This window comes from Notolepis coatsorum (genome assembly GCF_963971535.1).
Source record: "Notolepis coatsorum genome assembly, chromosome: 1".
Lineage (NCBI taxonomy): Eukaryota > Metazoa > Chordata > Actinopteri > Aulopiformes > Paralepididae > Notolepis > Notolepis coatsorum.
The window spans coordinates 133819703-133834592 of NC_140165.1; the positions used below are offsets into that span (position 1 = coordinate 133819703).

Sequence of the window (14890 nt, forward strand, 5' to 3'; positions counted from 1 at the left end):
ATGGCCCGGATAAATGAGAGAAATTCTGGTAAAATCGTATCTGTTTTTATTGAGCTTATTGCAACAACGTTATATACCCGGTGTCTAATGCTCAATCTTTAATCAAATCAGTCACAGTTATCATTTGTAATAATTAATGTTACATTGTGTTTTCTCTGTCTGCACTGCAGCGGCTCTCTCCACTCATGGAACAACAGATTTCTTGTGGAAAAAGTGTTTTGGTGCAGCCAGGTTGTCTCACGTGTTTGGGTCCATGTAGCACAACAGTTGGCTAGCCACAACCTCAGCGTGTGTCCGTCTATATCAATAGTAATAATTAACGTTACGTTATCTCCACTCATGGAACGGCAGATTTAACCAGATAAGCATCATTGAGATTAAAATATCTTTTTCAAGAGCCATCTGGCCAAGCAAGGTAGCAGAAAGTTTCAACATATATATATTTTTTTTAATACTTTATTTTGACACAAATCGTAGGACAAAAAAACATTTTAAAAGACAAGACAATAACAGTGTCCACAACGCTGGTCAAAAATGGATAAAACACAATAAAGCCAAGGCTTGTTTCCATTGTGGTCCATACATGGAACATAAAAAGGCACAGAAACACAAATGGACATGTACACTAGACAGGATACATCCTAAAAATTAGTACAATAACACCTAACCTGACAACTCATACAACAAAAAAATCCGCAAACCCTTAAAAGTTTCTCAAGTTTCTTTAATATTTGTCATACAGAAGTACAGAATACTTTTATACAAAATGCTTCTTACTGTTACGCTCCAGAGACTGTGCAAGACAAGATAAGTATGAAATAAAATAACATAGTAAAATTAGAAGTAAAAGCAACTCATGGTAAAAGAAATAAAAGCCAAGTTATGACAAAAGAGATAAAAAAACATTTTAAGACCAATTTGAGTTGCTGCTGAGCCATGTTTTTAGGGCGGATTTTAAAATAAAAAAGAACATCACAATAAAATACAGATAAAACATTCACAGCAAGATCCAATTCCAGGCAAGTTATCAAAGACGGTTGCACTGTCCGAGGGAACTGAATTCATAGATGAGTTAAGATGGTTTTAAATGCTCTGAGGGTGACCAGTCCTGGTAATTTTAGGTCCTCCTGTAGCTTGTTCCAGGATTAAGGAGCAGCATATTTAAAAGCCCTTTTTCCCAATTCAGTTCTCGCATAGGGAACATCCAATTTCAAAGCATCTTGGGAACAAAGGGCATACTTTTTTTGCTTAGTGCACAGAAACACGCTTAGGTACGAGGGAACCAGCCTAAGCAGAACTTTGTGCACAAGAGAGAGCCATTGTGAAAATCTGCATGCTTGTAGAGATCGGCAACTTGCAATGGTGCACTCGATTGCCACATCTCGTAACAAAGCGTAAGGCAGAATGGTACACAGTATCCAGCTATCTGAGGTACTGGTCAGGTGCATACATGTAGGGTAATTCACCATAATCGAGTAGTGGTCGAGATCAGGTGACTTCTTCTTATTTTTTCTTGAGAAAAAAGTTTTGGTACAGCCAGTGTTAGGGTCCATGCACTACAACTCAGTTAGCAACAACATCCGTATCAATAGTCTATGAACTGGGTGAAATGGGTGAAAATGCACAAACCCAAACCATTATTTAGATCTTTAGATCTAACACTAAGGTCACTGTATTCCAACGCAACAAACTTTCCCTGGTAACGTTGCTATTCATAGAATCCGCCTGACTCTCATGCTCCAGCTTCCACTGTTTTGTTTGTTTTCCTGCTGCTCACAGACACACACGCTTCACAGGATTTCAAAGAGACTTCTGTTTAGCAAGATTTCTGTTCTGAATAAAAATTTTACATTATTTCTTTAGGGATATCAACAGATTTCTTCTGTAAAAAGACAAAACAGTAATCGGACGGAAACGCTGTCCCAGACAACATTTGTATCGTCCCCCAGGATGCTGGAACACTTAATTTGAAGCCCTGAATCTTGTCCCTGTCTGTCTTTGCAGAGACCAGCGAGCCTCCCACTCCCCACTACAACAGCTCTGTGCTGGGGGACCTTCTCCCAAGGGCCCACCTCCAGTTCCTGTCTGCTGTTAGCTCCCAGTGTTCAGCCTTCGCTGAGGGGGTGGCCCTTCTCAAAGTGTGGCTCCGACAGAGAGAGCTGGACCAGGTAGGAAGCTGTGTTGCATCTCTTGTGTTTTATGCACAGTTTTGACTTTGATTCATACCAAATTAAGTCAAATCAATTAAATAATTAGCTAAATTAGTAGGGAATTATATGATTGCAGTCCTAATGACTCCTAAACCCATAATCAGCACCACGTCTTCCAGTATGTCCCCTATTAGATTCTGTCAAACAACTACCTAACATGTCTTCCAATATGGCCCTGATTAGATTCTGTCACAACTAGCTAAAAACTAGCTAACACATCTTCCAGTAGGGCCCCTATTAGATTCTGTCAAACAACTACCTAACATAGTATCTTCCAATATGGCCTTGATTAGATTCTGTCACAACTAGCTAACACATCTTCCAGTAGGGCACCTATTAGATTCTGTCAATAACCCACTATCATATACACATAACCTAGTATCATATACACATAACCTACTATCATATACACATAACCCACTATCATATACACATAACCTACTATCTAGGGCTGACCCCTATTAGTCGACTAATCGATCGAAAGGAGCCGTAGTCGACTGCCAACCTCTTGGTCTAATGCAAAAGAATAAAAATAATATTATAATTTTTTTTTATTTATTTATTTTTTATCATTCTTTCCAAAAGAAAAGAGGCCTAGAAGCGTCTATACTTTCCGTAGCCGCATTTCTGGCAGACGCTCTCTGATTGGCCACTGTTGCCCAATCGCGTGACAAGCTGTGTCTTTGCCCATTTCCGCGTCGAACAGCATGCAAACTACCTGGCGTTCTATCGCCATGCTCTAAGACAAACTCTAACCTTAACCAACTTCGAAAGAGTGCCTAAGCTTAACCAGTGTAGAAACAGGCGTCGGCCAATCAGAGAGCGTCTTGCCAGAAATGCGGCTACGGAAAGTATAGACGCGCCCTAGAAGCGTGGCTAACGCTAATGGCACACATACCAGAGGCTAACTGCCTAAGAAAACAGGCACAGAGGCACTGAAAGAGGATTTCATCCATCTAATGAACACACTAGACTAGACAAATATAAAGATGTATCCATCAGTGGACCAATTGCATGCTTTTGCAGAGGACAAGAAGCCTTCCGTCGACTCCTTCAGACATTAAGCACAGCCCAAATGGAATGATATAAAAATAAATATATACATTATACTTTTTTTTTCCATAGTCGACTAATAGTCGACTATCGGCTAATTTTGGCGACTACAAATCGACTATACAAATCCTTAGTCGGGGACAGCCCTACTATTACCATATACACATAACCTACTATCATATAGCCTACACATAACCTACTATTATATACACATAAACCACTATCATATACACATAACCTACTATCATATAAACATAACCTTCTACCGGTATTTATATACACATGAACCACTATCATATACACATAACCTACTATCATATACACATAAACCACTGCTCAAAGTCTGGCTCTGACAAAGAGAGCTTGACCAGGGGGGCGACAGTGGCTTAGGAGGTAGAGCAGTCGTCTGGTAATTGGAGGTTCCCGGTTCGATTCCCCCTCTTCCCAGGCAGTGTGTCGAAGTGTCATTGAGCAAGAGTCACTTAACCCCTAACTGCTCTTGCATGGTCGCATCGGTGTGTGAATGTGAGGAACAAATTGTAAGGCGCTTTGGATAAAAGCGCTATATAAATGCAACATTTACCATTTAGCCCCTAGTATATGGAAGGAATGCGGGAGTGGGAGGGAGCATTGACTTTGATTCATACCAAATTAAGTCAAATAAATTAAATAATTGGCTAAATGAGTAGGGAATCATGTAATTTTTTTTATACATTAATTCTTCATCATAACACGAGTCATAACATGCGAGTAGAACAATTGGGAACACATTTTCCATTTAGAATGGTGCCCAGCTGAATAAGGCACAGGCTTCCACTTCTTCACTTCTATTTGATGTGTATCTGCCAATTTCATGATTTTATATGTCTATTTTATGTGTATCATTGACAATCAAACCGTAAACAAAGAGGCCTATTGTTAGTTAAAAAATAATATATATATTCGATTTAATGTTCTATGTCTTATTTTGCTGCTGTCTATTTTATGCAAATTTTATACCTAATTCTATGTCTGCACTTTATGCATTGCGCTTGATCTGCAATTTTGTGCTAATTTTATGCCTATGTCTTTTTTACTGCTGTGAAGCACAATTCTTATATGAAAGGTGCTACACAAATAAAGTTTATTATTATTATTATTATTATTATTATTATTATTATTATTATTATTATTATTATTATTATTATTATTATTATTATTATTATTATTATTATTATTATTATTATTATGACTTCCTCCATCCATTTGCCTCATTTCTGTCTCCCTCTTTCCATCTCTGACAGGGCGCAGGTTGTTTTAATGGCTTCTTGGCTTCCATGCTGTTAGCCTATCTCCTGACCGCTCACAAAATCAGTAACACCATGACAGCCTATCAGCTGCTAAGGAACAGCCTGCACTTTCTGGGTGAGAAAATGTCTATTTCTCTCTGTCATAATGAGTGCTTTCCATAGAAGCTACAGTTATATTGAATAGTGCTGCACGATTAATCAAATTGCAATTGCAGTTGCGATGTCAGACTGTGCAATTATATAACCGCAACAGCCGTTAAATAATAATAATAATAATAATAGATTGGATTTTAAGAGAGAAGCGCCTTTCTCAGACTCAAGGACACTGTACAAGGAAAGGATGGAAAAATAAAAATGTTGAAAAAATAAAAGATAAAAAAAAAAATTATGAATATATGTGTATAGTAACAACAGGAAGATAAAAGAGATCAAAAAAGGAAGCAAGGTGCTGTCCAATTGGATGAAGTGGTTGAAATTAACAAACAAAACCAACAACAAAACAAAACAACGGAATCTGTGGCTTAAAAGAGTCAGGGGTGGGCTACTTGGGAGCGGGGCCGTGTTGCGTGAAGGCAAGTGTGAACAGGTGGGTTTTTAGCTTGGTTTTGAAGAGGTTGATGGTGTCAGAGCCTCGGATGGGGGCAGCTACAGCGAAAGCTCGGTCTCCCAGTGTGGAACGCCTGGTGCGGGGGATGGTGAGGAGGTCGGAGTTGGAGGAGCGGAGGCCTCGTGCTGGAGTGTAGGGGTGGAGTAGGTTGGTCAGGTAGGAAGGGGCCAACCCGTGCAGGGATTTGTAGGTGAGGAGGAGGAGGATCTTGTAGGGGATTCGGTAGTTGATGAGGAGCCAGTGGAGTTTTTGCAGGGTGGGGGTGATGTGCTGCCAGGGTTTGGTGCGCGTGAGGACCCTCGCAGCAGAGTTTTGGACGTACTGTAAGCGATCCAGAACCTTCTTGGAAGCACCAAGAAGGATTCCGTTACAGTAGTCGAGGCGGGAAGTGATGAAGGCGTGAATGAGTGTTTCCGCTGAGGTGTCGGAGAGTGAGGGGCGGATGCGGGAGATGGTTCTGAGGTGGAAGAAGGCGGATCTGGTGACAGACTTGACGTGAGGGTGAAATGAGAGGGTTGAGTCCAGTATAAGAGCCGTATACGCAGTATATTTGCGCACATAATGCAGCAAATGCTGCGGTCACAAAATGGTTAGTCTTCAATAGTTAGCTAGCCACAACTTCAATAACATTTGAATGGTAATCCATTTTGTGAATACATTAGTTGAATACATCTTTTTTGGCAGAAGGCTCCTTCTTATCAACACGGCTATCTAACGTTTGCAAGCAAAGCGTGCGTAGCTCGACCTGTGTAACGTTAAGTAAATTGTGTTCATCACTGCATACAACTTGGGTTTAATCCAAAAGTCCATTTGGAAACTTTGTATTATGAAATAACTAGACATTTGCGGATGTCTGGTCACGGTACTAATCTCCCTTTGGTGCATGTGACTCAGGAATGTAAACAAACACCACCAGCCACTTGTGGTTAACCGCTTGTGGTTAAGTTTGTATGTTTGATCAGTAATCTCTGCATTTTCCTTGATAACCAAGCAAGTAGACTCATGACACCATTTATCATATCGCAATCGCACTATTTCACCAAATCGTGCAGCCCTAGTATTTTGGTTATTTTGCTCACTCTTTTCCGATATTGGTATCGGGATATCGGGCCTATTTGAATCCGATGAAAAGCAAGTCAACCAGTTCAGTGCAAATAACGAAGGTTCAGGACTCACAGTTGGTATTGGCTGTGAGAAATGTGTGAATCCCTAGTTTACCGTCTCAGTCCCCCCTATATCTGTCCTGCAGTAGGATCATGTGTTCCATCTTACTTATACATGTCTCCCCCTCTCTTTTTTAAACCTCAGCCTCCACTGACCTGACACAGAGTGGTATCACTCTCGCCAGAGACCCTGACTCAACAGCCGTGAGTAGAACAAAACCCAAACAATAGGCATATATATGTATAGAGCACAGGCTCGTCTCCTCTTTCATCTGGAGTCAAAATACATGCTTATTGCTTTCCTCTCTGTCATCCATCCCCTCCCCTGCAGCCGTCTCTTGCAGAGTTCCAGGGTGCTTTCCAGGTCGTGTTTGTCGACCCCTCTGGGCACCTCAACATGTGTGCTGATATGACCGCTTGCACTTACAACCAGGTTGGCCTTTTGTAGAACACTTGTCAAATGAGATTGATTGTCCTTGGTGTGTTTTTTTCCCCCTCTCCCTAATAACATAGTATCTTATTGGTTGACAATATCCAAAATGGTGTCCAGGTGCAGCATGAGGCTTCTCTGTCGATGAAGTTCTGGGACGACCCCACGGTGGATGGGTTCCATGCTCTCCTGATGACTCTCAAACCCATCATCAGGACCAGCGACCACGTCTTCCAGTAGGGCCCCTATTAGATCCTGTCAAACAACCACATAAAACATCTTCCAGTATGGCCCTGATTAGATTCTGTCACAACTAGCTAACACATCTTCCAGTAGGGCCCCTATTAGATCCTGTCAATAACCCACTATCATATACACACAACCTAGTATCATATACACACAATCCACCGCCATATAAACATAACCTACTATCATATACACACATAACCCACTATCATATACTCATAACCTAAACCTACTATCATATAAACATAACCTACTATCATATACACATAACTCACTATCATATACACATAACCCATTATCATATATTCATAGCCTCCTGTTTTGCTCTCTTTGTGTGTGTCCTTCCTTCCTTCCTCATTAGGTTATGTGAGTTGGTGAAGCTTCAGTTCAGCTGTAAGAAACTCAACCTCCTCAGTGAGCTCATGGACCACAGTGGCAACTACGTCCAGACTGCGCTCCCCTTTATTCTGTCCCTCCTGAAACGAGGACTGGGCCAAAGGATCCTCCTCCTCGCCCACTCCCTCTCTCCTGACCCTGAGGTATTAGGGATGTCGTCTGTTGTTGTCGGTCACTCGGCGTGAGACTTAACTCGGCATGTTACCTTTTGTAATGTAAACATTGTAAGTGTGTATATACGCCATTGGGAATGCCCAGCACACGATGCAACCCAGAATGATCCACATGTAGACAGATTGATGTCAATCACCAGGAAACCCAGATACTTCCCCCCCAGCACTTTTCTGTGCATCCATATCTGTATATGCTCAACATTTGATGCCATCTACATTTTTCATAGCTTGGAGATCAATGTCCCCATGAATCCTACTAGGGGGGGGGGGGGGGAGCCTATCTCGACACAAGGGGAAAAGATAATAACCTTCATGATTAATTGGTTTGTTTTATATTACTGTATTAGACTATTTGAGTCCTTTTTTTTTTTTAAATAAACTTTTTAATTTTTCACATGAAACGAGACTAAACACAATACAGTAATAATAATAAAAACAATATAGACATAAAAATACATTATCCTCTCTCTCATGACCTGGGCTGCAGGCTGCCCTTCCCCATTGGACAATGTGCAATTTTATATTGCAATTTCTTTACTTAACACTGTGCAATAGTGCTCACTATTTATTTATTGGAACTTTTTAAACTTCAGCACTGACTTTCATTGTTTGTTTGTTTGTTGTATTGGTTGTCCTTTTTATCGCTTTTTATGGTCTGCAACTGCACTGAGCTACCGGATACCTGAATTTCCCCAAGCGGATGAATAAAGTATCTATCTTATCTCTACGGATCATTTAATTTTGTAAAGTTATCCATTTCAGTTTAGACTCCAACATGTGTGTGTGTGGTGTCTCAGTGGTCAGTGGAGAGTGAAGCACCGAAGCACAAGGCCCAGCCTCCGCTCTCCTTCGGCCTCATCTTCAGTCCAGACCAGGCGGCCTCTGTGCTGGAAAGAGGTCCTCCTGCAGACAATCCACAGGTACTGAACCGCCACCACCATGCCGACGGGTCATTTAGTCTCACTGCTCACTTATGTGTGTGTAATCTGCAATTGTCACCGCATGCGTTTGTTGCGTTACCACCATGCGTGTGCAACGCTCGCCATAACGCTGTGCTGTGTGTTCTGGCTGCCAGGCGGCAGAGTTCCGCCAGCTGTGGGGCTCGCGCTCGGAGCTGCGGCGCTTCCAGGACGGGGCCATCACTGAGGCGGTGCTGTGGGAGGGGGAGACCAGCTGCCAGAAGAGACTGGTGCCCAGGCAGATCGTCACACACCTGCTACAGCTGTATGTATCTTAGCAACACCACGCTGGGGAGGGAGCAGGCGTACTGTGAAGGAACAGTCATTTGACATGGTTTTTAATAGTACAAAGATTTATCTCGTTGTCACTCTGGTATAGAGATGGTAGCCAAATGGAAAGTCAAGTACACTTAAGTATCCATAATGTGACGGGAATGGTCACTGGCAGTAAGATAAATTACCGGTAATCAAATAAAAAGGGGAAATGTTTATTCCAATTGATACAACAATTAGTACACACGGATCGAGGAGAACACCTTTTGATTATTAACAATTATTGTTAAATGAGGTAGGGAAAAGGGACATTTAATGGCAGCGGTAGAATCAAGCCTAATAAAAGAACACAATATGCAAACAGTAGGCTATGATGTACTGCATTTATCACATTTAAGATGAAAGACCACATTGATGCAAGCTAACGCCTAAATATTTTCTACAGACGTAAACATTGGTCTGATCATGCTTTGTCATAAACAACTACTTGTAGGGATGCACCAATACTGGTATTGGCCCCATGCCAACAAAGAATTTTCCCAATACTCGATACATATAGCAACATATCGAAAGCCATGTATAATCAAAGCAAAGCGACTTGATTTTCTGCATTTCTAGAAGCATGTTATGGGGGGGGGGGGGGGGGGGGGGAATGTATTATGTCTCAATTATTCTTGGAAAAAGTACATGATGTGAATTCAATCAGAATATCACGAGTGTTATTTTCCAGCTTCAGGTGTATGAGTTGTTATAACTGTTTTAGTGCACCCTCTGAGACCTTCTAAGGTTTCTCTCCTCCACATTGCCTGTGGTGCATTTTTTCCTATTGCTAGGTTTTAGTGAGTTTTTCCTTACCTTCTCGTGGGGTATGTCTTCGAGTGTTGCATTTATTTTACATTTTTTGGACTTTATGGTGTTTTTGTTTTGTTCTTGACTTATTGTGATGTTTCTTCTTGACTTGTTTAAAGAAGACGTGTCCAGCCCATGGGGACATTAACGTGTGTTGTCGGGCCTTACAAATGAATTTGATTTGATTTAGACAACTCTCAGTATGTTATGGGGGCCCTCTGTTCATAGAAAGGAGATGCCAAGTTAGTACCGAACCCGGGGTGCTAAGTTGGTATCCGTTGTGTGACTGTCTGTGGTTAACTAAGTCTTATTAGGACAGCCTCGCCCTAACCACTGTTACATTAAACGAACCATAACCCTGAGCAGAACCATAACATGGGATGGTAGTGTAATGGTAAATGTGTTTTGACTGCTGGTTCGAGTCCCAGTCGTGGAATATTTTTTTCCTTTTTGTTTTGGGGTTAACGCTCCCTGCCGTTAATGCACCTTCATGCATCATAACCATTTATCGTGACACTGACACACTATCCTGTAGTGGACCGGCATGTGTATTTCACACATGGGCGATATAGGGTTGGTTGGTGGACTACTGGACTAGCTAGCTGATATCCTACGGACAACTGACAGACTTGACTGATGGGCCAATCAGGGTCCTGAGTAGATTAGGCAATGTTTTCAGGGAAGGAGATTGGATATCTGAAATGGTTTCATTCTGTTGATTTCCAGGGGGATAGAGATCAAAGGGCTTTAGTCATAATTTTCATAACAGTTATAACATTTTGGGTCATTTTATATCAACATGCCTTCTGTAAAGTCTATATTGTTCAGTAGAAGTATCGGCAGATACTTGACGTTTAGAGCCCAAACCACTACACATTTTGGTTCAGAAATATCAACATGTTAACGTGCTCTGGGCTCAGTCTCGTACATTGTCTTGTAAATGTCTGACCGGCTTCGGAGAATATCCTGTCCGACGGTACCGATATCCCAGGTATGCACAGGTAGCGTCTCGCCAACGTCGCCAGACACGGGAACCTCGGGCCGTTGACTCTCCACCAGTCGAGTGGGTTGATGTCCAGCGAGGGAGAGATGTCCCTCAGATAGTAGTCCACCTGGGCCTCCGAGTCGTTGGCGTAGGAGGAGCTGTAGTTGTCTCCGAGCAGCAGCATCATCGCGTTCTTGGTGTCCCCGCCTTTCTGCTGCGGCGCGGCCACTTGGCTAACGGGGGGTGTCACCAGCGTCTCCTGCTGTTCGGCCTTGGGGCCGACGACGGTGGACGCTGCGTCCACTTTGGCGACGATTTCAAGCAGTTTCATCTTTGCGGTCAGTCTCCCCGACGGCGTCAGGAAGCTGAGGTGCTTGTGACGAGGGTCCAGCATGGAGGCGATCAGAGCTGGCTTGGAGGCCAGATCTTTAGAGTCAACCTGGGGGGGGATACATTTAATTACATCAATAGAAGAAAAAAAAGTAGTCTGTAAAAACACTATGGTTAAAAAAGTCCAACATTTGTATCAACTAGTACTTTACTAGTAACTAGAAAACCCCACGTAGGGCTTATCAAAATAAATGGTTTGGTTCCGGTTGCCGACCGACCCTGCCGATTTAGGTGCGACCCAATTTATTTTATGAGTTAAAAAATATATATAATAATTTTTTTACAATAAAGTTTCATACAAATCTTAGTCAAACCTTTAGTATTATGGATATTAAACATGCTGCCAGAGTACATGCATCCATGTTGTCGTGAACATTTTAATTAAATAAAGAAATTCCCTACCTACCCATGGCCTTAACTGACAGCCAACAGGAACCAAACTATTTATTTTGTTAGGCCTAACTATAATAGGTCAGCCTGTTTTTTTTAATTTTTTTTGCATCTTGTTAAAATGCAATAGGGCGCCTACTACTAACGCAAGATTATATATTTATAACGATTATATATATATATACAGACGCAGCTCAATAAATTAGAATATTGTGGAAAAGTTTATTTGTCATTAAATTCAAAAAGCGAAACTCATAGATTATAGATTCAATCATTACAAAGTGAAATATTTCACGCCTTTATTTGTTTTAATTTTGATGATTATGGCTTACAGCTCATGAAAACCCCAAATTCAGTATCTCAGAAATGTTTTATATTACATGGAACCAATCAAAAAATATATATATTTTTAATATAGAAATGTCAGCCTACTAAAAAGTGTGTTCACTCAGTACTTAGTTGGGGCTCCTTTTGCACAAATTACTGCATCAATGCGGCAAAATAAATGGACTTTTACACGATATTCTAATTTATTGAGCTGCCTGCACCTGTATATATATATATATTCCAAACTGATTCAAAGCCCAAGTTAAAAGGCACCCTCAGCTTCTGCTCACCTCCATCCTCTGTCTCAGTGACTCCCTCAGCTTCTGCTCACCTCCACCCTCTGTCTCAGTGACTCCCTCAGCTTCTGCTCACCTCCATCCTCTGTCTCAGTGACTCCCTCAGCTTCTGCTCACCTCCATCCTCTGTCTCAGTGACACCCTCAGCTTCTGCTCACCTCCATCCTCTGTCTCAGTGACACCCTCAGCTTCTGCTCACCTCCATCCTCTGTCTCAGTGACTCTGCTCACCTCCACCCTCTGTCTCAGTGACTCTGCTCACCTCCATCCTCTGTCTCAGTGACTCCCTCAGCTTCTGCTCACCTCCATCCTCTGTCTCAGTGACACCCTCAGCTTCTGCTCACCTCTGTCTCAGTGACACCCTCAGCTTCTGCTCACCTCCATCCTCTGTCTCAGTGACACCCTCAGCTTCTGCTCACCTCCATCCTCTGTCTCAGTGACTCCCTCAGCTTCTGCTCACCTCCATCCTCTGTCTCAGTGACACCCTCAGCTTCTGCTCACCTCCATCCTCTGTCTCAGTGACACCCTCAGCTTCTGCTCACCTCCATCCTCTGTCTCAGTGACACCCTCAGCTTCTGCTCACCTCCATCCTCTGTCTCAGTGACTCCCTCAGCTTCTGCTCACCTCCATCCTCTGTCTCAGTGACACCCTCAGCTTCTGCTCACCTCCATCCTCTGTCTCAGTGACTCTGCTCACCTCCATCCTCTGTCTCAGTGACTCTGCTCACCTCCATCCTCTGTCTCTGACTCCCTCAGCTTCTGCTCACCTCCATCCTCTGTCTCTGACTCCCTCAGCTTCTGCTCACCTCCACCCTCTGTCTCAGTGACTCCCTCAGCTTCTGCTCACCTCCATCCTCTGTCTCAGTGACTCCCTCAGCTTCTGCTCACCTCCATCCTCTGTCTCAGTGACTCCCTCAGCTTCTGCTCACCTCCATCCTCTGTCTCAGTGACTCCCTCAGCTTCTGCTCACCTCCATCCTCTGTCTCAGTGACTCTGCTCACCTCCATCCTCTGTCTCAGTGACTCCCTCAGCTTCTGCTCACCTCCATCCTCTGTCTCAGTGACTCGCGGACCTTCAGCTTGAACTCGGACACCGGTCTGCTGTCGTACTCTCTGGCTGCGAGGTGGTTCTGGAGGAGGCTGAACGTGATGGGGTAGATGTTAGAGATGGACACCTCCGTTTCCGTGGACATTACGGTCGTCGCCCACTTCAGGGTCGCCAGCACCGGCGTGACGTCCTCGATGATTTGCCAGTAGTCGTCTTCGATCTCGAGCGCCTGGGCCTCTTGCCGGTTGGTGACCATGCGGTCAGACAGCACAGCCTTTATGGCCCAGCGCTGTTCCACCAGCCTCTCGAACATGTCACAGATGGTCACCCATCTGACTTTGCTCGACTGGACCAGTCTATGTTGCGGAAGCCTCATCTGGGCTTGCTTGATCTCCAGGGCCTTGCTCGCAAGTGAACTGTGGTTGAAGTGCTTGACCAGTTTCCCGGCGGCGACGATGACGTCGAGCACGTCGTCGCTCAGCCCGTCGCTGACGGCCAGCTGCAAGGTGCTGGCGAAGCACGCCACAGAGTCCCAGGTGACCCGGGCGCATGTGTGGGCGGGCAGGATGTCCTGTGCGTTGTTGTGAACACAGGCGATCACCCTGCCGCTGATTCCCCAGGCCGCCACCGTCTCGGTTAGCGTCTTCGTGAGGTTGTCGATGGTGGCGTCGTTGCGACTGACTGACGTGCTATGAGTCTGTAGGACGGCTGACCTCGCCTGCCAGTTGTCTGTTATGAAGTGGCAGGTGACGGTTATGTACCTCTCTGCAGGGAGAGCCGTCCAGCAGTCGGTGGCGAGAGCCACCATGTCAACTGTGGCCAGAAGCACCCTCAGTTCCTGTATCTTCTCTTGGAAATGTGTCTCGATGCGGCTGGTAATCTCGCCCTGTGATGGCATTTTATAATTTTGCGTAATGTAACTCAGGAGCTCACGGAATCCATTGCCATCAACTATGCTGACTGGCAGCATATCCTTTTCTATCATTCTGCAGATTAGGTGGGTCACCTCTACGTGCGACAGGTCGGGAGCATGTCGTTTTTCATCCTCTGGCGTGTGTTTGTTTTTGATGTGGTACATCATGTTGCTGGTGCTGCTCATGTATTTCAACTTCGTGTTACACATCGTGCACTGGACTCCGTCGTCCACTTTGACGAATATGTCCCACACAGAGCTCCGCCTGGAGCGCCTCCTCTCCCCCGAGTCAGCGCACGGCTCGTCGGTGTTCTGGGCGACCTGTAAGCCCTCCTCTCCTCTCTCCTCCTGGGGACCCGGGGCCTCCGTGTCCGTCGATGTTTCTCCATCCGGCGCGCCGGTGGACTCTGCGCCGTGGTTATGCTTCCCCATATGGTACATCATGTGTGTCGTGCAGCCGCCCGTGTATTTCAACACGGCGTCGCATTTTTTGCAGCGGACGAAGTTCCCCTCCTGCTCAAAGCAGTCCCACACGGAGCTCCATCTCCTGCGCTTCATGGCCCTCCCTCGGCTGTGAACGTAACCAGCTAGTAGTACATGAGTAGACACGGCTCTGTTGTTTACCTTAACGTACGTCTGCAAAGACGGAGCGGCGAAAACAGATCCTTCTTGGGACAATCAAATGTGTCCGTTTTGTATATATTAAATAATAATAATTAAAAATGTTGCCAAGAAGACAACGTCAGTCATTTACGACAATCGCGAATTTGGTCAAAATTTTTAACTAGCTAACTGTTTTCTTCCCCAGCCATGCAAACATCCCCGAATCCTCCGTGAGATATGTTGGGTCGATGATGGATGATGTCATCAACGTGGGGCAAGAGGTAGGTGTAGTG

At 44.1% G+C, this 14890-nt stretch overlaps 2 protein-coding genes across 2 annotated transcripts in view; one reads left to right on the top strand and one right to left on the bottom strand.

Moving 5' to 3' along the window:
* The window catches only part of nol6 (nucleolar protein 6 (RNA-associated)), a 63971-nt gene that overhangs the window by 11030 nt on the left and 38051 nt on the right, over positions 1 to 14890 (top strand). Inside the window, exons 7-15 of the mRNA XM_084327689.1 lie at positions 2005 to 2168; positions 4547 to 4667; positions 6468 to 6526; positions 6654 to 6755; positions 6873 to 6988; positions 7360 to 7537; positions 8365 to 8487; positions 8643 to 8791; positions 14803 to 14878. Coding sequence (XP_084183815.1) covers positions 2005 to 2168; positions 4547 to 4667; positions 6468 to 6526; positions 6654 to 6755; positions 6873 to 6988; positions 7360 to 7537; positions 8365 to 8487; positions 8643 to 8791; positions 14803 to 14878 — 1088 coding nt within the window. The remainder of the gene's footprint in view (positions 1 to 2004; positions 2169 to 4546; positions 4668 to 6467; positions 6527 to 6653; positions 6756 to 6872; positions 6989 to 7359; positions 7538 to 8364; positions 8488 to 8642; positions 8792 to 14802; positions 14879 to 14890) is intronic.
* LOC311239393 (E3 SUMO-protein ligase ZBED1-like) lies at positions 9449 to 14828 on the bottom strand. Its single transcript, XM_084327699.1, has 2 exons — positions 13077 to 14828; positions 9449 to 11072 (listed from the first exon to the last, which is right to left on the bottom strand). Exons 1-2 carry the CDS (start codon positions 14550 to 14552, stop codon positions 10518 to 10520), a joined length of 2031 nt encoding a protein of 676 aa, XP_084183825.1. The 5' UTR covers positions 14553 to 14828; the 3' UTR covers positions 9449 to 10517.

Coding starts and splice junctions, on each gene's coding strand:
- LOC311239393 (XM_084327699.1), bottom strand. CDS start 14,552: ATGAAGCGCAGGAGATGGAGCTCCGTGTGGGACTGCTTTGAGCAGGAG. Junction 11,073..13,076: donor CACTGAGACAGAGGATGGAG/GTGAGCAGAAGC, acceptor ATCCCCCCCCAG/GTTGACTCTAAAGATCTGGC.